At 41.3% G+C, this 25,092-nt stretch overlaps 1 protein-coding gene across 1 annotated transcript; it reads right to left on the reverse strand.

The window, feature by feature from the left end:
* Window positions 1-9,138: 9,138 nt before the first annotated feature.
* CDO1 (cysteine dioxygenase type 1) lies at window positions 9,139-25,092 on the reverse strand. The gene is made up of 5 exons (XM_036993728.2): window positions 24,666-25,092; window positions 16,872-16,949; window positions 15,206-15,360; window positions 10,763-10,932; window positions 9,139-9,805 (listed from the first exon to the last, which is right to left on the reverse strand). The coding sequence occupies exons 1-5, from the start codon at window positions 24,833-24,835 to the stop codon at window positions 9,776-9,778; spliced, it is 603 nt and encodes a 200-aa protein (XP_036849623.1). The 5' UTR covers window positions 24,836-25,092; the 3' UTR covers window positions 9,139-9,775.

Here is a 25,092-nt window from a genome sequence, read left to right on the forward strand (position 1 = left end):
TCCCTGTGGCCTGGACCCACCCCCTGGCTGCAGCTGCCAGGTGATGATTGCTCTGAACTCCTTACCTGTTTATGGCTGTTGCTATTGTATGTTATTAGTCTGATTACAATGCTCTAGTTTTCTCTCGCAGGGGCCATTGCAGAAGATGGGGAACAAATAGATTATAAAGTGAGATTTCTGGAGGGGTGGGCTGTGGGTAAAATAGCAGTATTTACAGAATCTCTTGCCTGGTCTTAGTGCATCTCCATATTAAAGGTGTTTCCAAGGGGTGGAGAGAGAGAAGTAGTCCATCTCCATATCAAGAGGGACTTGCAAGGGCAAGGGAGGGCATAACTGGACTGGAGTGTTTGGCTGGGGTCTCTTTTTCTGCAGCTGGGATTTGAAAGACAGGGGAGACCAGAAGTGGACTTGTAAGAAATAAACAGTTTCTTCCATTTTATTTCTCCCTTTGATTTCAGTTTCAAAGGCATTTTGCCTTGGGATTTTCCCCCTGGAATTACATAGGATAAACCCACCTAGAAAGGTTACTGGCTTCTCTTCTGCCTCTCCCTTCCTTTCTGCCGCTTGTATCTTACTAATTGCCTGCTTTAACACAACTCTTGGCCAATGTCTACCAGGCTGGTGGGAAACTCAATTTTAGTTTTTCTTGGAGGGAGTTTCCTTTCCCTCCCATGATTATACAAGAATTAAAAAGGCTTATGTGACACTGAGAAAATAAATACTTCAAGGCTTCAGTTCATCTTGGTTGTCACCGACAGGGTTATTGCTTAAAATGTAAGGTCCCTGGGAAGATCTTGCATTGTGCCAAGGCTGGAGGCACTGATTCCATGTCAAGGCTTCCTAGGTGCTCCCCAAATCTACTCTCTGGTAATATATCCCGGGAATGGGGCACAGGTCCTCAAAGACACCATGTCCTTTCCCATTCAGCCACCATCCACAAAAGCTTCTAAGAGCCGCCTCCCCTCACCATAATCTCTTCAATCCTGGTAGGCTTTTGGAAAAACACAAAAGCCAGGAGAGTAGTTCTGAAGCAAGTTCTTTAGGCTCTGGGGCAAAGAGACTCAAAGCCACTTCTCTCTTGGAATGAGGGAAGGCAAATACAATGTGAAAAAAAATTTTCAGTGGCTGGTATTCTTTCTGATTTCTCCAAAATAGCTAAAACAAGACACAAATTAATATTCTAAAAAACAAGCTCACTACAGTAAGAATTAAGGGGCCCACTGAGTGGGGCCCTGCCTTAGTGGCTGTTCAATGCCTTAGGGGTCTGTTATCTGGTATAGATCAAACACAAACAAATTCCTGTAAGAGAGTACAACATGGCAACTGCTACAAGAAACTAAAAATGAAATTCTATAGAAGCCCAAAGATGAAAAGATTCCCTCCCACAGGGGAGACATAAAGAGCACTAATATTAAGAGCTGGGCCTTGGGGAGGTGTTGCTATTTCCCCCAGAAGGCAGGGCACTGGTGCAGTGTGCATTTTAGGCAGATTTAGGAGAACAAATCCAGTCCAGAGAACCAAGTTACTTATGATCTGAATGGAAGGAGTGGCTCAGATGGGGAGGAGGAAGGAGGGGCCAGAGTGGGGGCTGGGCAAGTGCAGTCAATGGTGTTCTAACAGACCTAATGCCGTCATACAGATTAGGAATGAACATTAGTGGAGGGTTTTGAGCAACTCACAACTGCTATGCAGACTCCAACTCCTCAACCCTGTTATCTGGAGAATGGGAGGGGACAAGAGTGTGATACAACAGAGTTCCTGGTAGGAGGGCAGCATGTGCCAGCGCTTAATAGGCCTGGAAAAGGAATGTTGGAGCCCTATCTCTTAGTTTCTTTGTCTGTTCTCTTGAGAATCTGAAAGAATTTGATACCTTCTGTTTTCAGCCTTGGGATTTAGCTAGATTCTGGTATGGTGAGAAAAGTCCATTTGCCTATTACCCAGAATGGTAATCCTGGTGGAAGACTTTTGACATCAGTTAGGACTGTTCAAAGATATTTAGATTGTGGAGCATTTGTGGGGGACACCTATGGGTCTGTCTGTGATGTCCTCTGTCTTTGGAGTGATGGGGTGTTTTATAGGTTTCACCAGTAGAAGGAGAGAAAGCAGAACAGGGGGCTTGCATTGTTTAAACTGGTGGGATTCAGGGTAAAAAGGTGATGGTGGTCTAGTTGTTGTGATCTTTCTTTCACTCCTTCATTCATTACACAAATATCTATTGAGCTCTTATGTAGTAAAACTCTTGATCTTGCATGCCTAGCGTCTAGTCATTTTTTGTTCTTTCTTCTCATAACAGAATTCCAATATTCCTTGGTGACCCCATCCTCTACACCAATCCATTTGATTTGGTGGAATTGCCTTGACTCCAGAGGTGAACATGTGACTCAGCCCAGGTCAGAGATCATACCCTGCTGGCCTTAGTGAATGGGTCACAGTCAGAGCCCATATAGCTAAATGGAAGCCCTTAACTTCTATGGAGAGGCTGTGAACAGCAAATGCCTTATCCTGCCACAATCGGAATTGAGGTTGCAAGCCTGGAGATGTTCAGAGCCATCTGAGCACCACAAGGGTCAAGAAATTCAGAGAGCAAGATAGAGTCCTAAAAAGTGCTTTGAACACATAAGGAGGAAGAAATCTCCTCTACCCCTTGAGGTTCTTCTAGCTAGTCTAAGAATCAAATTGACATGAGACAGATTAATAGGACAAAAAAACAAAGTTTCATTACATAGTACTGGGAAGCCATAGACACGGGCTCCAAAGACAGGGAGAATGAAGTATGTGTGCCATCCTCAACCAAGGAGAAGGGGCTAGGGGTCTGGGACTTCAAAGGAAAAGGGAAGTAATTCACAAGAATATGAAAAGAGTAAATGTTTGATGAACAGATGTTTGCTGGGCCACACAATAACAATGGGAGGCACAAAGAGGAATTTTAATAGACTTAGCCACATCTATCCCTGTCTACCACCCCTAGTTTACATGGTGCTGGCACTCCCCCTGGACAAGGCCATCCATATAAATTCTTTTTATGCAGTTGGGGGTTGGAGGTCAAAAATTGGAACAACGTGGAATCCCAGTCTGGTGCCAGGGGGGTGGAACTATGAACATAGGCCCGGAGATTATAATCTGTACCCTGTCAAATAAGAATAAAACACAGTCCAGTTCCACCCTTGGCTATGAAATAATAATTAATTGGATTCAATTGGAAAAAACATGACTTTTCACCATTTCATCCAGCCTGGGTACCTCATGAGTATTTTTTTAAAACTATGAAGTCAGGAACCAGTTGACAGATTTCAGATGGAAAAACCATACAGTCATCATTGCGCTGGCCACACTGTTGACTTTCTGCCCTTGCTTAACAGTTTTTCTCTTTTGCCAAAGTCCAACGTGTCCACGGCAGAACCACTGATGGTTTTGTTTTTTCCGTTATCTACCTGCATATCCTTGGGTAAAATATTTCATCTACATGTCCTCATCTCTGAAACGGGGAGGGGAGAAATAATATCCCTGTTTCCCTTTAAAGGATTTCTCTGAAGTGACAATAACATTTAAAAAGTTAGAAGTCCAATACAAATGAAAGGATAAAAATGTGTACTAAACAGTCCAGGCAAACCTTGTCTTTCATTTTGAATTAGCCAGGTAGCTTTAGATACAGTGGTGTGCTGGTAAATGTTTAACAGGCTCTCTGCGGGAAGAAAAATACTGTGCTTTGTAGCAATGATAAGAGTTCCACTGTGTAAATATTTCCACTATGGCCAATTTTAATCTATGAATCAGTTGCAAAATTCCTGAATCTGAACCTGCGCCAGCACTTGCATGCTGCTTAACTGTAACTCACCTGCCTCAGATTCTTTATTTATAAAAATACTTGATTGGCTAAGTGCTCTCTCAGGTCCATTTCAACTTTTGCATGATATCTTTATAGTTTTCAGTTAGATGGATTCTGCATAGACCCATTATAATCATCCAACTTTCACCCAAAGGTGCATGGCATTGATCTGTCATTGTAATGACACGTGTTTTCTTGGCTCTGCCATGCCTAGGAGGGCTGGACATTGAGGGCCAGTCAATCCTCCGTTGCATTAGATTACTTTCTAGTTCTGTGATATTTCTACCTCTTACGAGCAAGGAATTTTTCTGGTTGCACTTTTAGGAAAATGTTACACGTGTTACTATAGTATATGGATATATAGATGTAAATATTTTAAGCAGATGGGCAATTCTTTGAGGTTATATAAGATGTCCTCAGAGTACTCAGGCTGAAATCACTATTTACAACTTCCTGTATTTCTAAAAAAATTAAAACAAACTGCCCCCATTAAGCAAGTGAGGCCTATTTCTAGCAGCACATAAAGCTGTCACGTCTTCTCCAACCACCCAAAAAACTCAGTGATAACAACAAACAGCAGGAATGTATCACCTCTCCTGCTGAGTGCGGGCAGAATTCTGAATTGGCCATGCCCAGATCCTGAGTTTTATCAGGCACCCTTGGGCTTTCTCTAGGCTTCCTTGCTTGTGATAAGTGATCTCCGAGTCAGGCTTCTGACAGCCCTGAAGGTGTTACAGGAACGCACTTGACCAATGAACAGGGTGGAAGCAGCTGAACTGAAGAACAGTGACATCAGGTGACAGGTTCTGCACCAAAGGGGTCCTCTTCAGCCAGGGCAGCTTGTCCTGACCTGCTGTTACCTCATTTCCTGGGGCTGAGTTATCTCAGTGGTTTTGTAATAAAGAAGTGTGTCTGTCAACTGATATCTGTGGAGCAGCATGATGCACATGGTTATTCATTGCAGAATTGTTTGTAGCTGTAAAAGGCTAGAAATCACGTCCAAGTCCTTTGGTAAAGGACTTGGTGCAAGGACAAAAGAGTGAAGGAATGTTCGGATAATGATATGGAAAGAGCTCCTTGTAAGTGCACAGCATGGACTTCAGAACACAACCCTGTGTATAAGCCCCGGGAAGAAATAATGAGGAAACTCAGAAGGTGGTAACTTAGGTTGCCTTCTAGAGGGGAGACTCAGAGCCTGAGTCAGGAATGCAAAGGACACTATTCAGCAGATGCGGTTCCTGCTGTTTGCATCTTCTGCCAGTGAGGTCTTACCTAATCCAACGCACATGTCCACATGTACACAACCTCCCCCTACATGCACATTTTGGGGTTTTTTTAGAAATAACATTTCTATTATTTATTTAAAAATTTGTGTTTATCATGTTCCTATAATATGTATACTTTTATAATTTTTATCATGGATAGTGATATTTATCATTTTAACCACTCATAAATGTACAATTCAGAGGCATCAAATACATTCACAATGCTGTGCATCCACCCCCACCAGCTACACCAGAATCATGTCCATCATCCTCCAAAGAAGCTCCATTGAATCCTAACTCTCCCCTTCCCCCCACCCCTCAGTCCCTGGTCGCCTCTCCTCTCCTCTCTCGCTGTGAATTGGCTTATTCTTGGCACCTCATATAAGTGGAATCATACAATATTTGTCCTTCTGTGTCTGGCTTATGTCATTCTCCTACATACACTTTTTAAATAAAACACCTACCAACTGGATAAATAAAGTTGTGAAAATCTGCAATGTCATTCATGTCTTTAGAAACAGGGAGAGCAGATCTGTGGAATGTGCGGACGTGCCGTGGACAAGGTAGCACCTGCTTCTGGTGTTTCCTAGAAACTTCTCTGCAAAGGTTACCTTTTAAAAGGTTAGCTAGAGACGGGCTTGCTAATGCCCTCTTATCTCAGAAAATGAGGCAGAATAGCCACCATTTCCCACAAGCCTTGGCTTGCATATGACAGGATTCTTTAACTGGGGCCCCTACGGGCCTTCAGAGGGTCCAGGAACCTTTTCAGAAGTTGTATGTAAATTTGTTGTGTGCTGGCCTTGCTGGGGAGAGTTTCTTTAGCATTCAGAGATTTTCAAAGTGATCCATGAATCAGAAAAAAAAAAAAAAAGATTAAGCACCATGGCTAAACGGGATAACTAATACTGTCCCCTCCCACAAAACAGTAAAAGCCCTTCATTTATCAACTAGTTTGTTTAAGTACATGACTAGTGAACTACAACAACAGATAAGCCTCTGACATGGGCCTTAGAAGGAAGTCTGTGGCTTAAAAGAAAATGATCCTTAGATTTTCCATACTTAATAAAAGTAACAAGGCACACCTGATTTTGTGGCACACAGAAAACCCCATCACATCAGGGCATATTGATAGAAAATTGTTATGTAAGGAGATTGAGGGTTTCTCCATTTGTTTCATAAATATTTACTGAGTACTTCCTATGTGTCAATTATGGTCTTAGTACTCAGGATACAGCAATAAATGAAACAGTGTCTCTGCCCTATGGGGCTTGCATCCTACCAATAGGATTTTAGATAACAAAGGAGTGGAAAAAGAAATGATGCATTTCAGATAATTCTAAATGCTTCAGTGAAATTGGATAGAGAGTGGTTGGAGATTTTGCCTTTAGATAGGGTGGCTGGGGAATTCCTTTCTGGGGAGATGGCATGTGAGCTGACATCAGAAGGACAAGAAGATCCAGCCATGTAGAGCTGGGACAGGGACTTGCCAGGCACAGAGAATGGCAAGTGCAGAAGCTCGGGCCCCAGGTGACATGGGAGGTACCGAGTGCTGAGGCGCTGCGGGCGTCCACAGCCCGTCCTGCCTTTCGCTGTCTCCTCGCGCACCTCTGCTTCCTTTACAGCCCATTCATCGGTTAGCAGCCAGCACAACTCCAACCCTTAGTTCCTTCTCCTCCTACAAAATCCACTCGAGACCTTGATGTATTCCCTGCCTGGCCATGTGTGGAAACATCTCACCCACCCAAGCAAACACTGAACTCCTGGAGGGGAAGCACGGGTGCTCCTTCGCCAACACTGCCATGGGTGGTAGAGAACAGGGACAATCACAGACGTCAGCATGAGCAGGACAGCTGGGGCCACCAGCGCGGTCATTTCCACTGAGCCTCACATTTAAAGATCCTCAGATTTAGATTTGGCCATTACTTGTTACACATAATTAACTCCTTTTGTGTATATTAAAAGTGCTATTTATTAAACATTTAAATATATCACAGACATAAAACACATTTACCAAAAATTTGTTTTAAAAAAAAAATATAATAGAGTTAAAAAACAAATTCATCCAAGTAAATGTGAAACTCTAATTGTCTTTATTAAGCAATTCATGATTCGGGAAGCATCCCTCTAGCAAGTAGAGAGATACTCTAAGGAACTGTACAGAATGGAAGGTTTTATAGACAGGAAGATGGGAGGAGACTTATTACCAAAAGAAAAGGGTTGTTTCAGGCAAGTTCACTTTCTTTTAGGGGGAAAAGTGGGGGGTCTTACAAAGCAGATTACCTCTTCATCTTTTAGGGATGATGGAGAGAGCACATGTGACAAGATTATCTTATTAATGATATTGACCAGACATTCCTGATTGACTACATTTCTGGGGGAGGTTGAAACTAACTGGATTTAAGTATTAGGCCAGGGTTTGGTGACTTGGCCTACCAGAAGTGACACCATGTTGGGCCTATGTGTTTCTTTTTTAACAATAGGAAACACAAAGTTGGAAGTGGTCCAGGTTTCTTTTACTCTGAATGTAAAGACAATGAGTTTTAAAGAAAGGTTGCTTGGTATCAAATCCTAGCTCTGTACTGTCTTGGCTGGATGACCTATGGCAGGTTTCTCAACCATGCTTTACAAGTCTACCTATGGGGAATAGTGTTCCAGGGTAGATTATAATAGGGCCAACATAAATGATGGGATTGGGGATTTTCAAGGTGATGAGATTTAGATAAGACTTTTGAACTTCTAATTGGCATGGTGGTGGATCTTGGTTTGGGGGAAATCTCCCTTGCATGTGGGGTGGACATGACTCCTTAGAAGCAAGAGGGCAGGTTGCAATAGACAGGATGACCCCCTCAGATGTCCACATTCCTAATCCTCAGAACCTAGGAATATGGCACCTCATAAGCAAAAGAGACTTTACATCTAAGGGTGCAACTGAGAGACGGAGACGTGATCTAATTCCTCGAGTCCTCTGAAGCAGTAGAGAAACAAAGAGAAGGTCAGAGCGCTGAGATCCAGGACTCAGCCTGCCATTGCTGGCTTGGAAGGTGGAGGAAGGGATCCTGAGCCAAGGAGTGCTGGCAGCCTCCACAGGCTGGAAGAAACCTACCCAGAACTTACAGAAAGGAATGCAGCCCCACCATCTTCACTCCAGTGCTGTGAAACCACCAGACTTCTGACCTGTGAAGCTACAGGAAAATAAAATTTGTGTTGCTTTAAGCCACTAAGTTTGCGGTAATGTGTTACAGCAGCACAGAAAACCAATACAGGACCTAATTCATAAGGAAGTTGTCCTGAAGCCCGACATTTGTTAGTATAACCTAAGCAACTTAGGACAATGCCTAGTATGTAGTAAGCACTCAATAAACATTAGTCTCCTTCTCATAGAGGAGAGGAGGCAAAGATGTAAAGGTATAAAATAATTGTAGAGCTGGTGTGAACAGCACAATCAATGACCTAGATAGAATTACCTTCAAAGGACTTTACTTTCTAATCAAGTTTCCAGAGATAATAACTTCCAAGATTATGACAGAGATTCCTAAGATAATGGCTTCCAGTAAAGGCAGCTAACTCAGATGCAGGTGTGATCTTTGCATGTAACATAAGCAAGAGAAATAGGCAAGTTGGGGCTGCCGGAGATTGTGTGGAGAGGTGACCCCAACGAAAGGCTAGATCCTAGCCTAGCTAACTTTGTCAATGCAAGAGCAATGCAGGTCTGGTGTTGCCAGATACTTGACATTTTCAAGTAGCTAGAGAGTCACACCTCCTTCTAGAAACCTCCAGTTTTTAATGCTGGAATCCAACTCACATTTAAACATATACAGACCCACATGTAATTCTCAGGCAAACCTGATCAGGTTGGTATCTCTGGCCAGTGAGTGGGCACATGGGAAGCCCAGAAAGGTAAGGTGCTTTGGAACACATTTTTTTTGCTCTCTCTTATTCTTGTATCATAAAAGCATTTTTTGCAGTGCTTTGGGTAGTGTGCCTAAATCTAAGAAGCTGTGAATTGCATGAAATTCAGATCAAGTTAAACAGAAAAACAACTTTAAATTGTATTTAAATCCAGCTTTATTAAAATTATTTGGCAATTTTGGTAATAGTACAAAGTCTTTGACTGTAACCACTGGACACAAAAAATACGAGTTTATATATTTGGCTTGTTGCAGGTTTGGGTACATGTACTTCTCTAAATCTTCTGCCCTTCATTTCCTTACCAAACAGCAAAGAGTCTGAAGTTTATCTACAATACCCTACTATTTATAGAAAAGGAACTTGTAAAATAAGATTGAAAAAATAAAATCCAGATTCAAAAAATCCTCTTCAAATATTAAGAACATACAAAGTATATTAAAGACATCTACATTTAGTCCTCTGAGTAACAAGGCTGGCATTTGATGTCTACGGTTTCTGGTTTTTATTTATTGTTAATTACAGGAGAGCACTTGATTTGGCCTTTAAAAGTCACAAGCCTTTTTTTTTTTTTTTTTTTAAATGGGATTTTTCTTCTGCAGTAGCTCAGGGCACTATGTGCTTACTTAACGCCCTATAATTAGCATCTGCCTTACTGGAGATCTAAGCATTGGCTTTGTAAAGTATACTATTGGACAGCAAATGGTGGGAAGCCCTAGTGTCCAAGGCAAAACTTTCAGCAGATCTTAAAATAAAAGCTCAGAGGATCTGGTCCTCCTTAGTTGTTCTCCAGTGATCCTGAAGTTGTCTGTAAGGAAGAAAAGAAAGAAAGCTGTGTAGGAACCTTTACAGCAAACATTTCAGCTTGTTCTTAGTTCTGCTTTCCAGGAAACATGTGTAAACTCAGCTATGACAATGGGGTTTGTTTCTTGTTCTTATGATAAGAGTATGTCTTGGGGATTGGAATGCAGAAAACAAAGCTGGTCAATCACTTGAGAAAATGCTGCACTAGCTTCTCTCAAAGGCTGTGCTTTTATAAGATGCCATGAGGATTGTTGTCCATCTCTGTTTTCATGTACTATTTCTGGATATTCCAAACTTACTGATTAAAAACCATTCCCCCCGAATGACCAATTTATTTCACTAGAGGTAGAAGACTGCCATCCCATGTTATTTTGTTTACCTTATTATTTTTAGCTGGAAACACTTGTTCCTCATGGGAGAACATGCTATTAAAGTCTATTCTCATTTATTTGTGGTCTATATAGTATTGCTACTCAACAAAAAAGCAACTTGTCAATCAAAGCAGGCAGGTTTCCTTCTTTGTATCACCATTTTGGGTCTCGACTTTGCAAAGGTTAACTATGCAGGTTATATGTCCTAGCTAATTAGACCCATGAACATTAAGTTACAGCAGTAGCAATTATGGCAAAAAATACAGTTTTCACTCTTATTTCTCTAATGAATGAAGAGAAAACATATCCTTTACGAATGAGCATACATTTTGAAGTTCCTCAATAAATAATTATTTGCATCTGATTTAAAGGTTCTTAAAAAATACAATTGGGAAAATACAGTCTCCCAATTTAAAGAATTATGATATAAGGGGCCTTTCCCCCAAATTAAGGTTCATTTTATTCTTCAGTTCAAGAATAGCTAAAACAAGATACTCAAATAATATCTAGAGTGAAAAAAAGCAATGCATACAGTGTAATATTGCCAACCCACAAAACACTTACGACTAGGAGAAAGAAATTTTACTTACAAATGGAGTCTTGATTCCAAATTTACTATGGAATGTCATGGTGACTTTGTTTTTATGTCCTGTTCTCTGATCAAAGGCATGGCATGTCTCAAAAGGTGGGCTGTACAAGTGAAGGCTCACAGCAGGTTCCGTATGGCTAATATTCTCTACCCGATGTAAGCCAATGGAATCTAAACAACAGTCAAGAAGGAAGAGCTTAGCTGATAGCTGTAGGTAAGAATTGTTTCAATCACTGAAGATCGTAAATCAATTTGATATATTTGGAGTTAACAGACATTAGTCAGAATTGAACTTCCAGTTAATGATATAAAGTGACATCACTCTGCTCTTTCCTGAAACCCCCTACAACTGCCTTAAAAAAATAAAAAAGGCATCAACAAAGATAAAGGAAATGAAAAAAGAAGACACCAATAAAAATCTGAAGGCTTGAAACTATATAAATGATTTTGCAGAGGAGAGAAAGCTAAATCCTCAGCTACCCATGGGGACAGCTAAGAAGTCACCTCATTTATCTTGAAACTCCAAAACAACCTAGGAATTGACAGCACAGGTTCTTCTGGAAACAAGCTTGAAGTGGGAGCCAAAAAAATCCAAGAAATGGTTGAAAGCCCACTTAAGTAAGAGTCTCAAATCCCTTTCACCACTTCCCCTTTCTCCTCTCCAGCAGAACTCTGAGATCTATGCTCTGGAAATGGCATAATAAGTGAACTCAGGACTGATGGACACCAGGTGGAAAACAGGTGACTTAAGTGAAAGTTTACATTTGAATGGTAAGATCTGGCTTTTCTTCACCACCTAGCTGCCAGAATGCTGGTAGGTAGGAATTTTTTCTCCAGGCAGCAGATGGGAAACAGCTTCTTAGGGAATCTGATCAGCTCAAGAACAAAGCCCTAAAGATTGTTGTCCCTCCAGGGAAATGTTCTGCCACATTATCCTAGAGGGAAATCCAGTGGACAAACACCATCCATGTGTTCAGAGCTACCAATTAACTTTTTTTGTCCCTGTTTTTTAAATATTAGCACACAGCCAAGGCCACCAGGCATTTCAACAAAGCCTCTACTAGGAAAGCCAGAGCAACCCGCCCCCCGCCAAAAAAACAACTTGAAACAAGTACTACACAGGAGAAGATGTAAAAAAAAAGGTTATCATTAATATCCTCAGAGAGATCAGAGAAAATACTACAAAAAGGACCAGAGAATAAAAAGAGCTTTTAGAAATAATAAAGATTAGCAGAAATAAAAACCTGATTAGAAAAGTTGGAGGAAAAACTGAGGAAACTAAGGAAAACTAGAAGAATAAAAGGACAAAGATAGAAAATACAAAAGAAAGATAAAAGATATCAGAGGAATAGTTCAGGAGGTTTAATATCTGAGCAATAGGAATTTCGGAAATAGAACCAAAAAAAAAAAATCCACAAAAAACAAAAGAAAACCTTGAGAATATTTTCTTGAATGAAAGGACACAGATTTCCAAATTGAAAGAATCTGACAAGTACCCAGTACAATGAATGAGTCATGAAACTAGGTAGATCATTGTGATACTGGGGCCACAGAAAAGCTTCAAAGGAGATCCCAAAGATTTCTGAAAGAAAAAATAGGTTCCATAGAAAGATTCAAGAATCAGAATGGCACCAGGCTTTCAACAAGAAAACTGGAAACTAGAAGACAAGGGAGTCCCTTAATATGTCTAAGAGAAGTTGATTGCCAGGTTATGTAATTCCATATCCAGCTATACTATCAAACATGTTGCAAGAGCGGACTACAGATATTTTTTAGATATATGAGGTCTCTACAAACCCTTTCTTATTGAGCCATTGGAGGATATGCTCTGCCAAAACAAGAGCATGTACCAAGAATGGAGCAGCAATGATATCAGAAGACAAGGAGATCAGCAACAGGAAAGAGCAAAGGTAAAGCCTAGACCGTGTGGGAGATACCCCAGGGTGACAGCTAAGCCCTGACCTACAGGTCAACCAATCTACACAAAGCAGGTCAAAAGGCCTTGGGGACGATGTCTTCAAGAAGATTAAAGTGAATAAATAAAGATCAGATATTCAATTTTTAAAGAGTATGTTGAGAAGAAATGTATACAGTTAGAAGACTCTGAGGATTAATCAAGGAAAAGAATTTGGTGCATTTAGTATGGTTAACGTAGGCACCTACTTTTTGCCTTATGCTTTATGATCTAGTTTATGAGCTTGCAAATAACAGAGTGAAGCCCAGAAGATTTAGGTTCTACTCCCCGCTACAACAACTAGCTAAACTACCTTTGAACAACTCACAACTTCTAGGCACTTCTGTTTTCTCATTTCTAGAAGTGAGGCCTATTTCCCCCAACTACGAACTCTTTGATTCTGCAGCTTACTGTTTTCATAATGTACTGGCTTATGCACAACTTAGAACAAAAGTTCACCATTCTTAGGAACTGACTGCTCTTTATACAAATAATTATTTGTGTCTCCAACTTAAAGGGCATACACTACCCAATACATGCTGGACAATCCTGCAAGCAAAGACCCCACTAAAACTAGTCAGTCATCCAATCTTTAGAGAAGCCCCTGAGGCTCATGTCTGATTGCTATTGTTAATGATTCCAGCATTATTATTGTTTTTGGTCTTTGTTTCCTTTCCTTTACGCCCATGGCATACTATCTGTCACAGTAATTTCGGACCTTTCTTGGTGATACTTATGGATGCCAGTTTGGTCCAGACTGTGTCCACCTTTGGCCTACTACAATGGGTAACTTGGTCTCTGTTCCAATTCTCTCTTTGCACACTGTCACTGAATTGATCAAGATATTCCCTAAAATTTTGCTTACCAAAGCAAGCTCTTACTTTAGCTGGTCTTGGAGGCCCATGCCCTGATTTCACTTTACCCTCCAAATGCTCTTGCCAAGCCAATCCTTCCTCCTTCCCTCTAGCTACACCATTCGTGAATAGTTCTCATTCTTGGCAATGACTGGGCCTTCCCTCATGTTCTTTCTGTACTTGAAACATCCTTCCCACTGATCACTATCTGGTTTCTTACTCCTCCATCCATAACCATCAAAGGTTGAAAATGTGTGGCTTTTGATCATATGGGTAATTAGTCTTCAGAAATATTTAGCTTATCCCACCCATATTTTATCAATTGGTGAATTTTCTCATAAAAATTAGGATTCCCACTCTATGGGAAAAAAAAATCAGGACAATCTTACTGGAGCTGGGTGGGCAATGCTGCCCCCTCAGACAGTTCAGCTTGCACACACCAGTTCCACAGCCTCATTCCCAGCCTGCATCACTCACCTTACGTGCTTGGCCCCTATAAGCTTTGGCATTGGAGACTCTTGAAAAATGCTTGCCTGTTCTTAGAGATTAATCTAGTTCCACAAAGACTCTGTGACTCTAGCTGAAAGTAATTATTCTGAAAGGCTTTTGGCTTTATTCTGAGTGACACAGGCAACAAATTTGTTCTTGGAAATTGGGTGCACCTTATATATATAGCAACCCACAAACAAGAAACTCCTGCTACATATACAACACCTTTGTACTCTGTGAATGTGGGGAAATCTTCCTATACACACTGACTTTGTAAGTGGCTTGCATTCTTAAACTGATGAACAAATTTAAGCCAAGTTTCAAGGCCAGTACTGGACGTCAAGATGTAAGAAGAAACTGCTTTGCTGGAAAAATCTCCATAATAATTTATGTAAGTGGGATAGCATCCTGATTAAGACTATGGGCTTCAGAATCAAATTACTTGGGTTCAAATCTTGGCTGTGACTTAAAAGCTGAGTGACTCTGGACAAGTTATCTAATCTTCCTATATGCTGGCAATCTCATGTATAAATGGTAATAAAATATTATCTCATACAAGCTTGAACGAGCTTTTTGGAAAGTTACTATTCCCTTTAGGACTAGAGACATTAATCACTCCCTCTTCTGAAAGGCATATGGCTCTCCCATATCACATTTAGGGGAAAGAACAAATTCTTTGTAAAAGATCTATAAATCATCACTAAATAATGAGCTTTGCAAAGTTTCCATTTTTTACTCTTTTAAGTATGCTGTATGCATTTTAGAAAAACAGGGACTAACTAGCATTCTTAATCACTTCCAGAATATTTCCTTATATTTTCTAACACAAAGACTAGTATTTCTAACTTTGCCCTTACTCTTTCATTAAAAGACTCTACTTATATAAATTCATATTCGATTCTAACTGTCCTCCGGCTTGGCAGATAAATGACTTTTCTGTGGCTCCTAATATACAAGCATATGTTTTAAATAAGTGATTCCAATCCAGATGCAAAGTTTAAAAAAAAATGAATAACTTAAATTTCCCAAGTATTTAAAATCATAATTCCATGATCCAAGCTCTACTGACCATGTGTAAGTAAGCAATATTTCAAATGAGCATTTAGGTTTTTCCCACTTGCCCTTAGGAAAGGGTACTGGATGTTACCGTTGATGTAGGCACACTGGTTTTCCCTCAAGGTTCTTTCAGACTTCTTGATCATCTCATTGGACTTTTTGTCAGGCCAGGCAAATAATGTCTCCTTTAGATTTCCCTGCAGCATCTTCAGAAAGCAGTGAGCGTCCGTGTGATCATGGATACTGCTATATGTACACAAATGACAATTGGGCTCAATAGACGGTTCAGTGCCCAGATCTGCTTGTCTGCCAAAGGCTAAATCTGCACAATTTCAGATGTCCCCCAGGCCCAAACCTGTTTCAACTGAACTTTTAAAAGCATCATTTTACAACTCAATACTGTGCAGGGCAAACTAATACAATACTGTGTCATGCATATCAATACATGTAAGGGGTACAGTTCTGATGCATGCCTCTACTAATGAACAGTTAATTTTTTTAAAGTTTTGTAATACTACCTTGGTAACAGAAACACAAACCCAGCAAACTTTTCTCTTCTTCAAGGCATAGCTTTTAAGAACTCAATTAAGCTGGGCTAGAACTTGATTATGAAAATACATGAGACATTTTAGAAAGGATAAAGATAATCATCATTAATAATCACATCATACTGAGAGGGTCACTTGACAGCTAATGTTTTTTTCCACAAGCTTTGTCTCTTTTCTCCTTCCTTTGGGACACAAAAGGTATGTGCATGTCTGTTCCCACCTGAAAATTATACTGTGGAGAATATATAATGTTAACATGTTGTAGATTTAGCGTATCCTACCTGTGACTACCTCCCAGTATAAGTGGGAGGAAGAAAGTAAATTGGATTTAAGTTTATTAAGTAGTATTAGCTGTAGTGTTGTTAAAAAGATATAAGCTCATATTTATTATTTAGCATTTATTTCATATGTTGAATCCCATTAACCTATATATGTAGCACAAGAACTGTTTCCTAAATTCATACAGACTTGTCCTACTCCTGACATAAGATCTGCTTTCAAAAAATATTGACAGAATGAATGAAAACAACTCCATTTCATATGAGTAAATACATATTCTACAGACCTAACTTCCCCAAATCTTGTAAACTCATGTCTCCTTTTTCCCATCAAAAATGGGTCTGGATTATTGTTTTTACCATTCTCACAAGACTGAGTAGGATCTGTTTAGAGAGACAATACTCAACTGGTATTAAGTCTGGCGAATGTATCAACTAAGGACAAATTAAAGAACCAAGTTTCGAAGAATGGGTATTAGTTTAAATTTCCTTACCCTCTACATAAAGAAAGTAAACAATTAATTTGAAGTAGAAAGAAATTTTAAGAATTTGTGAATTGCTTTTCTAGCTCCAAATCTAGACTCTTTGGTCCCATGATTGTTTACATACTTCAAAGCACTATAAAGGTCAAGTTTTAGCAAAATTCCACATAAAGTTTACCTGCAGAGAAGACAGAGAGACTGAGTTAAACTGGTTACTTGCCTCCTTTGACCTACTACTCATTTAGGGGGCTGGTTTTGATATGCACATGCATGCCTAAACCCCTCATACTAATTGCCAGAAGAATTTTTGTTGTGATTAGGGGATACTATAAACAAATAACTGTAACATGAGATATGTTAGTGCCCAAAAGACCTGTTGTCACCCTGGTACTATACATATGCTGGAATAGATATTCTCACAAATATCTGCAAGTGAATAGTTATATTACCTGCCATGTCCTTCACCCCAACATAGAATCATTAGATTAAATTTTCCATTTCCTTGATCCACAAGATTTCGGGTATACCTAAAAAGAATGTATTCAGAAGTTTGAATTTGGTTGATGAAAGGAGCCCTGGGAAAAATAAGTGTGTCACATGTATCATTCATTTACAAACATTAATATTTCTATCTCTAAGCAACATTAAACATGACTTTCTCATTAGAAACTCGGCACAAATAAAAATAAGTACTTTTTCCACTGTTCTTTTTGGACATTTTTGTATTTTGAATGACCACATTTACAACTTCTCCATTTTAATTAATGGATGAACAAGGTAATAAGGGAGAAAGGCAAATTCTTTGATTCTCCATGTGACAGCCTCGAACTGATGAAAAGATACAAGATTTCTCATAGAAGGTATTGGCAAAGTGCCTTAATGCTCTAGGCAAGAATGTTACTCTTGCTAGTTTGTTTTCCTTCCTGTAGCTGAACCAGAACTTGAGAAACAAGGTTTCAACAAATAGCTGTTCCTAGAATTCTTCTTAGTTTTGTTATAGCCCAGACCACATTCAAAAGCAGTAATAATGAAAAGTCCTCCACAAACAGGGTGTGGGTTAGCAAAAGTACCAGAACAAGGACGACTACATTAAGGAAACAAATAACACTTGAAACCTTGTCAATGAGGAGAAACGAGTAATTGGCCAAAAAAATTCCAAACCAAAGCAATTATAATCATACCACCAGAAGCAAAATCAACTTTAAAGTCTGCTGGTCCAATGCGTACTATTGACACCATCTAATCAGCAAAGTTTGATAATTATGAGACTCATTTAGGCTCATTTTTAAAGAAAGGAATCTTTACCTCGGGGTGGTATTTGTTTACATGTCATCTGTTCACTTATGTCCCATGTGAACAAAAACATCTGAAATGGAGTCAGAAATATCAAGGGGCCCTAAAGTGGAGATGGGAGGCCATTGAAGAAGTTGGTCTTATGTGCGCCCATACCTAAATGGAGCACGGACTCTTTGACTGTGCCAACCACAAGTGGCTATGTCCTGTTGCAGTCCTCAGAATGAGGCTTATTTTGCTGAACTCCATTTTAGCAACTAATTTAGCAATCTATCCTATATGGACCAACGTTGGTTATTACTGTCTATGACTTCATAATTCTTTCAAAATAACTTATGCAAGCCTGTGGTTTTGCCTTTATGAACTGTCTTTCTCCACCCCCTTGGAGCACATTTCAGGTTCCTCTCAAATCTGTCTCCTGGATTTGAATTCCTAAAGCCTCCATATGAACTTTTGGTTTGCTTTGTGGCCTAGTTCTTTCTTGTTTGACATTACATGGTGTCAGATGTGGGATCAAAGCACCTGCCTTCTGTCTCCAGTGCTGTCGCAGGTTTGAGTAAGGTACCTATGAGAGGCCATTGTGCTCTGTCATTTCATTGATGGCTTCGGTTCATTGTGGTAAGTCCTCTTGGACCCTAACCTTCTGTCTTGGTTGGGGTTCAGGTTTATTAGGGTTTCTTCTATTGCCCGATTTTGTCTACTGGATTTAACATCCCTGTCTGGTGAGTAATTACACTTTTGCCTTCTCCTTTTCTTTGTAAAATGGAAAGTTCATATTCTAAGGGAATAGATACTAAGCAGTCACCTTCTGAAACTCCAGCCAAATATATGTTCAAAATTATGGGCCCCAGGCTTCCAAATTTCTTTCTATATGATTACCTGGGATGACTTACAACTAAATTAGCCAACCTAGGGTTCCTGTGAGATTTCCAAACTTGTTTATCTACACAGTCAACTAGTATAAGGCAACAAAACTAAACCTAAAGGGAAGACGTATTTTAATTGGCATTTTGAGGCCTCTAAATATGGAAGTGACTCAAATAGTGCTTCCCTTCAGAATACAAATTCCAAATTGGCTCAGGCTAATTCTGAATTGTCTCAAAAACTCATCAGAATGGAAGAGACTTCTAAAGTCTCTCTGCAACTTTGCTGCCTACTCTGTCCACATCTCCATTTCCAGCACATCTTCTTTCTCTGTACCCTTTGCTTGCTAACTTCCTCTTTACAATGACCTGTTATAGCTACTGCTAATCTGCCAATGTACTGTAGAAGGGATATTCATGTGCTCTCACTGACCCTTTATATACGTCATTCTGTGGATTGCTTAACTCACCACAACCAGACATTTTTCTGTTAAGTAATTAATCTAGGGAATTCTTCACTGTCTTCCTCTCTAAAAGCTCTTCTGTTCCCTGTAATTCCCTAAACCCCTACCCTCCTACTGCTTTCTATAAAACTCCACATGACTGCTTGACATTGATAACCAGTTACTAACTTGCTGATTTGAATTATAGGAAACACTTCTTGATAATGCTGAATTGCTTTGGTTTATTGATGATCCTCACTTAGAATGAAACAGGTCATTATGGAGCAGGTTATTCAATGTTCTCAATAAACAAAACCATTGAGGCCAAGTCATTGCCTAAGGCAACCTATGCCCAGCAAGTGGAACTTCATGCTTTGACTGAAGCCTGCATCTTGGCCAAAGACTAAACAGTAAACATTTACACTGACAGCAGGTATATATGCCTTTGGTGTTGCCCGTGACCCTGGTGTGCTCTGGAAGCAAAGAGGTTTTTTAACTTTTTCTGGATGAGAGATGAAGAATAGTACTTTTATCTTAGAACTCTTAGAAGCCATTCAATTAGCTAAATCCTTAGTGATTATAAAAGTACATGGCTGTTCAATTGATAACTTTGAAGAAAGGGAAGGTAACTATTTGGCTCTTGTTGCTGCTAAGTCAGTGACCTTACAACAATCCCAGTCCATACTGGAAGCACCTGGAACAACCTACATGGGTGACTGGAGATCTAAAAGACTTGTTACAGGCACAACACGCCACTGCTTGACAAAGAGAAATGGTTAAAACAAGGTTGTAAATTTGACCCACCAAGAGACACGTGGCCCAAATAACTGAGTGCTCATTCTAGACTCCATACAAATACCATATTTTATGGTATATACATGATTTGACTCACTGGAATACAAGCAAAATGGCTTTATGGGGAAAACACTATTACTGGTAGCCATGCCCCAACACTGCTTCCCAAATGCCAAATTTGTCCAAAACATAACCCTAGAAAACCAATTCATACCTCTATGGGTCATTTTCCCTTACCTTTGGGCCCTTTGAGGTTTTGGAAATAGACTTGATCCAGCTGGCCCTTTCTCAAGGATGTAAATATGTACTAGTGAGGCTTTGCATGTATTCTTACTGTATAGAAGCATTCCCATGTCCTCAGCCATCAGTAAAATGCTTTCAGAAAGGATCTTTCCAGCTTGGGGAATTCCTGATGAGCTCCATAGCTACTGGGGAACCCAGGAAGGCAAATTTTACAACAGACATGTGAGATTTGGCTGATATTCCATTTCCATTGGGCTTATTCTCATTCCTCTGGCCTTAGAGAATGGATATGTGAGGTGAATAAAACTCAATTGGCAAAGCTCATTGCATCTTTTCATCTGTCCAGAACTAGAGTCCTTCCTTTAGTACTGCTTAACCTAAGGTCTATCCCCTTTGTCACACATAGATTGTCTTTCTTTGAAATCACTACTGGAAGACCTATGAGACCAGGCTAAGAATGTATGAACCCTCTCCATTAAAAGGAGACCTCCTGACCTATTATAAATAACTTATAAAGAATTCAAAGCTCATAGACCAATCTTTGCACAGTGTGCTGTTGGGAAACAAAGATCTTCAACATCATAATCTCTGACCTGGAGAGTGTTTACTGGCAATGTCACCTCTACAAAGATTCCCTTCACTCTTGTTGGAAACGGTCATATTGGGTATTGTAATCAATCCTCATGCTGCTAAACTTAAAGGCATTGACCTGTGGATTCACATTTCTTATTTTAAAAAGGTACCCTTATCTAACCGGACCCCCCAATCTACTGGAGATCTCCAGACCACCTCAGGACCAACAACAACCTGGACAAGAAGCAAACGACAAGTAAAGTAGACAGCTTTCCCAATGGCTGAGACCAGTCCTGTATAACCTCAGAACAGACTTTTACTAATGCCCAGCGGTCATGGCATATTTACAATAATCCTCCCAGTAATAAGCATTTTTGCACTCTTCTTAGTCCTATTTGTACTCAGTGATTTTAACTACTTGAGTTTGTTTAATTGGCTTCAAACATGAAACTTTCTGATTCTACTTAGCCCAAATTAGAGGGACTAGATGGCATGGAAATCATGTGATTCAAATATACCAAGCCATAGCAAGTTCTGGAAAGCCTTTCTGACTGCTAGGTATGTCATCATCAGCCCACTGCTGGTTATGGAAAATCAGGAGACCCTTTGGTCATAGACATTCATAATTACACCTTAGTCAAATTTTATTGTCAACCAGACTGCTTCTTTTGATCTCCCCTATCCAGTCAAAGTAGTTTTGCCTCTCAGAAAAGGAAATCCTTCTTACTTTAGGCTTTACTCCTCCCAAAACACTAGAAAGCAGGAATTCCAATAATTTAATAACTTGTCAAGAACTTTTGGGCTTCCTACAATTGGGTCTTATGGACATGCCATGGCATAAATAGCAGAGGCTCTTCACTAGACCCTTCTAGCTGTAGAACCGTCCCCTCACCTATGTAGAAGATTCTTTCTGCTAAACTAAGCTTGCTAAATCTCTAAAGGAAATTCCATCTTCTAAAACTTTTGGTTGGTTAAGTTTCAGATTCCCAGGTATATTTAGCTGGCTCCTGACCAGATTTGAGACCACTGAGATCTGGCTACAAATGATCTTACCATTCTTCTAATTTGTTCGATATTCATCATTCTCTCAAACTGTTAATGCTTTGTATCAATATCTTAAGTTCTCTGTCAGAATTCAGATAATAGCTGTTCGAAGACTAGAGATGATCAATCAAGCTTTCCCTCATGAAGGTTAACTCACTTAGATTGTGATACAGATTGAAGACAACCTGAGCAAGGTCAATGCCTAAGGACCACTTCCCTAGGACCTACTTGTTGCTCAGATGTGGCCATTACCCCTACGACTATGACTCCTATCCAAATAATACCTCTTTCCCTCTAATGTAGGACACATTCCCTCTAATGAATCTTCCTCGCTATGAGGGACCAAATATTCCTGACAACTCTGAGCTTAAATAGTTGACCATCAATACTTTCAAAGAAAAGATCTTGATCAGAAGGGGAATATGTGAACAGAAACATTTGAAATCGAGTCAGGAATGTCAAGGGGCCCCACAGTGGAGCTGGGAAGCCATTGGGGAAGTTGGTCTCATGCTCATCCGCACCTAGACAGACTATGAACTTTTGGACTGTGCCAACCGCAAGCAGCTACAGCCCATTGCAGTCCTCAGAATGCTTATTTTGCTGAACTCCAGTCTAGCAACTAATTTAGTAATATTTCCTATAATGACCAACATTAATTACTTATGTGTGCGTCAATCATAAGTCTTTCAAAATAACTTATGCAAGCCTGTGGTTTTTGCCTTTATGAACTGCGTCTTTTTCCACCCGCCTCAAGAGCACATTTCAGATTCCTCCTGAATTCCTAAAGACCCCAAATTAACTTCTGTTTTGCTTTGCAGCCTCGGTTCTTTCTTGTTTAATACCCACATGCCCCTCTTCCTCTTCTATCCTCCCCTGGGCTGGAGGCCAGGTGCTGGCAAGGCAGGGTCACTGACAATGTTAATTAGTGATTTGGGGATGTCAGTCACCCTCACTTTACAGCCCTTTATGACCTAGCAAAGGATTGCACACATGGCCTTCAGTTCCCAGCAACTCTGTTCTTGGACCAGGGTCCTCCTTGCCACCCACTAGTCATTGGGTCACCCCTCTTGCTTCTCTGGGGCTTCTTCCATAGAATTTACTGTCTGGCCCACAGTGGAACATATTCTGTCGTGGTTCTTCTGTGTTGGCCTTCCTGAGGTCAGAAATCATAATTCTTCACAGTGCTAGGATACCTATAGCATGCAAAAAATACTATCAAATGGATTTCTCCTCTCCAATCTCCCTCCCTCCCTACTCCCACAACTGCCCACCTGGGACTGCACCCATTATCTGAATTAGCTGTGTCTCGGATACTTGTGGGATAGCTCAGTCCAACTGGTTGCACTTCAAGTGGTCTGGAGCTTTGTCAATCAAGACAAATTCAAGGCCCCTGGAAATGCCCTTTTCCTAAAGATTAAGAGCCCTTACAGCCTACCCTGGCTAATTATAATCACCTGGGCAATAAAATACACAGGTAGAAGAAAACTAACATGGCCCCATGTGTCTATGGGAAATTTTGCAGTGGTTTAGTGTGTGGGTTCTGGAACAATACTGCTGATTTTAATCCTGGAGCTGCTACTTTATAGAAGTGCTACCTTATGCAGTTAATCCAATCTATTTATTGCCTACCATTCCTCATCTGTAAAACGGTGATAAGAATGGTACCTTACCTCATACAGATGCTAAGTTAACACATGTGTAGAGTGTCTGGAGAGTACCTGGCCCATAACAAGCTCTCAATTACTCGGAGCTATGGCAAAATGAAAAACTATTCTCTGGTAGCTCTACTGACAGCTACAGAAGGATAGGGATCAAAGGAATTTTCTATAGCCACTTGGAAGTGGAAAATGGAAAATGCGATCCTAATTAGACTTCCCCTTTTTATTTCAGAACCTAAAATATGGTTGAAACAAAAATACGCCCTGTCGACAAAACTTTACCCAAAACAGTAGATACCTTTTGGTGACTAACAAACCGCTCCAAAGGAAAACCTCGTCTTTCTTTACTCTTCTCTTTCAACTATCCCTCCTCTCCCAATTCTCAAGCCACTGAAGCCATGATAGATGGAAGCGCTGACTGCCCTTTGGAAAAGTGTCGTCCTTCAGCATAATCTAAGTTTTACTTCTGGCCCCCCAGAGGATTGGTAGATTCTTTTTCACTTAATCACCAAGCCAGGGGCTGCAGACCCAGCTTACCAGGGCATCTGTAACTCAAGCAGCGGGCTTCAATTTACATTCCAGAGCCTCAGAACTGAGGATATGAGAAAGCACACCGAGTAGGGGCTGAAGGAGAAGCAGTGGCTTACTTAATTCGCAAACCAGAGTGAGTTTAAATAAACCCACAGTCCGGGAAGTTAGATTGGTTTGGGAGAGGGCGCAGCATCCTTTGAAATATAGCAGCTGACAACCCCAAAACGCTATTTTGCACTAGTAAAAATGCCTGATGGCAAGCTTGCAGGCGACCGAGGGCGAAGTGATGGAGAATTGGGGTCGGAGAACTGTGTCCTCCACCGTCGCCCCTTTCTCGGGATGGCTGATGTAGTTCTCCTCTGGGTTCACCCTCCGTTGTCCAGCCAGTCCGTTCCTCAGCACCGGCGGCCACGGGGGTCTCCCGGCACCTCCGCGTCCCAGGTGAGCGACCGCTCGAGAGAGGAGGGCACTGCTTTCGAGACCCGGGGACCGGCTGGATGGGCGGCTTGGAAGAAAGCGGTTGACCGGCGAAAAGAGAACACAAACCTTTGCCGCGGCGCGGTGGCCACCCGCCGGGAGCCTGATGCAGTCTCAGGCCAGCGTTTCCCACCTTTGGGCGACTGGGCGCAGCGCTGGGGTCGGGAAAACCTCGGTGGCTGAGCGAGGGCGGCGCGGCGGGCGTGCTCTCCCCGGGCCCTACACCCACCCCGCACGCCCCCTCCCCTCCGATTCCGAGGCGGCGCGGCTGGGCTTGAGGCCCGCGCCCGATATCCAGGCGCGCAGGTCTGGCGCGCGCTCACCTGTACTGGTCGAACTTGGCGTACATTCCCCACTCGGCGGGATCGCTCTCGTAGGCTTCTAGCACGGCCTGCACCTCCTCCACGTTGACCTCCTCGGCGGCGAAGAGCTGGTGCAGGATGCGGATCAGATCGGCCAGGGTGCGCGGCTTCAGCACCTCGGTCTGCTCCATCCCCGCGGGAGCTGGCTGCGCGCGCGCGTCTCTGCTGGGCGGTGGCGGCGGAGCCGAGCGGGCCGAGGCCGAGGGGCCCCAGCAGCTAGCTAGACAGCTACACACACACACACACACACACACACTCACGCCCCTAACTCGAGTGCCACAGCGGAAAGAAACCCGCACGAAGAGATCAAGGCGGGTGTGGGGGCACGCGGTGCGCGTAAATCGTAACAAAACTGCGGGTCCAGCCTCCCCTGCCTTTTTAAAGCTCT

This window comes from Manis javanica, chromosome 14 (assembly GCF_040802235.1).
Source record: "Manis javanica isolate MJ-LG chromosome 14, MJ_LKY, whole genome shotgun sequence".
NCBI lineage: Eukaryota > Metazoa > Chordata > Mammalia > Pholidota > Manidae > Manis > Manis javanica.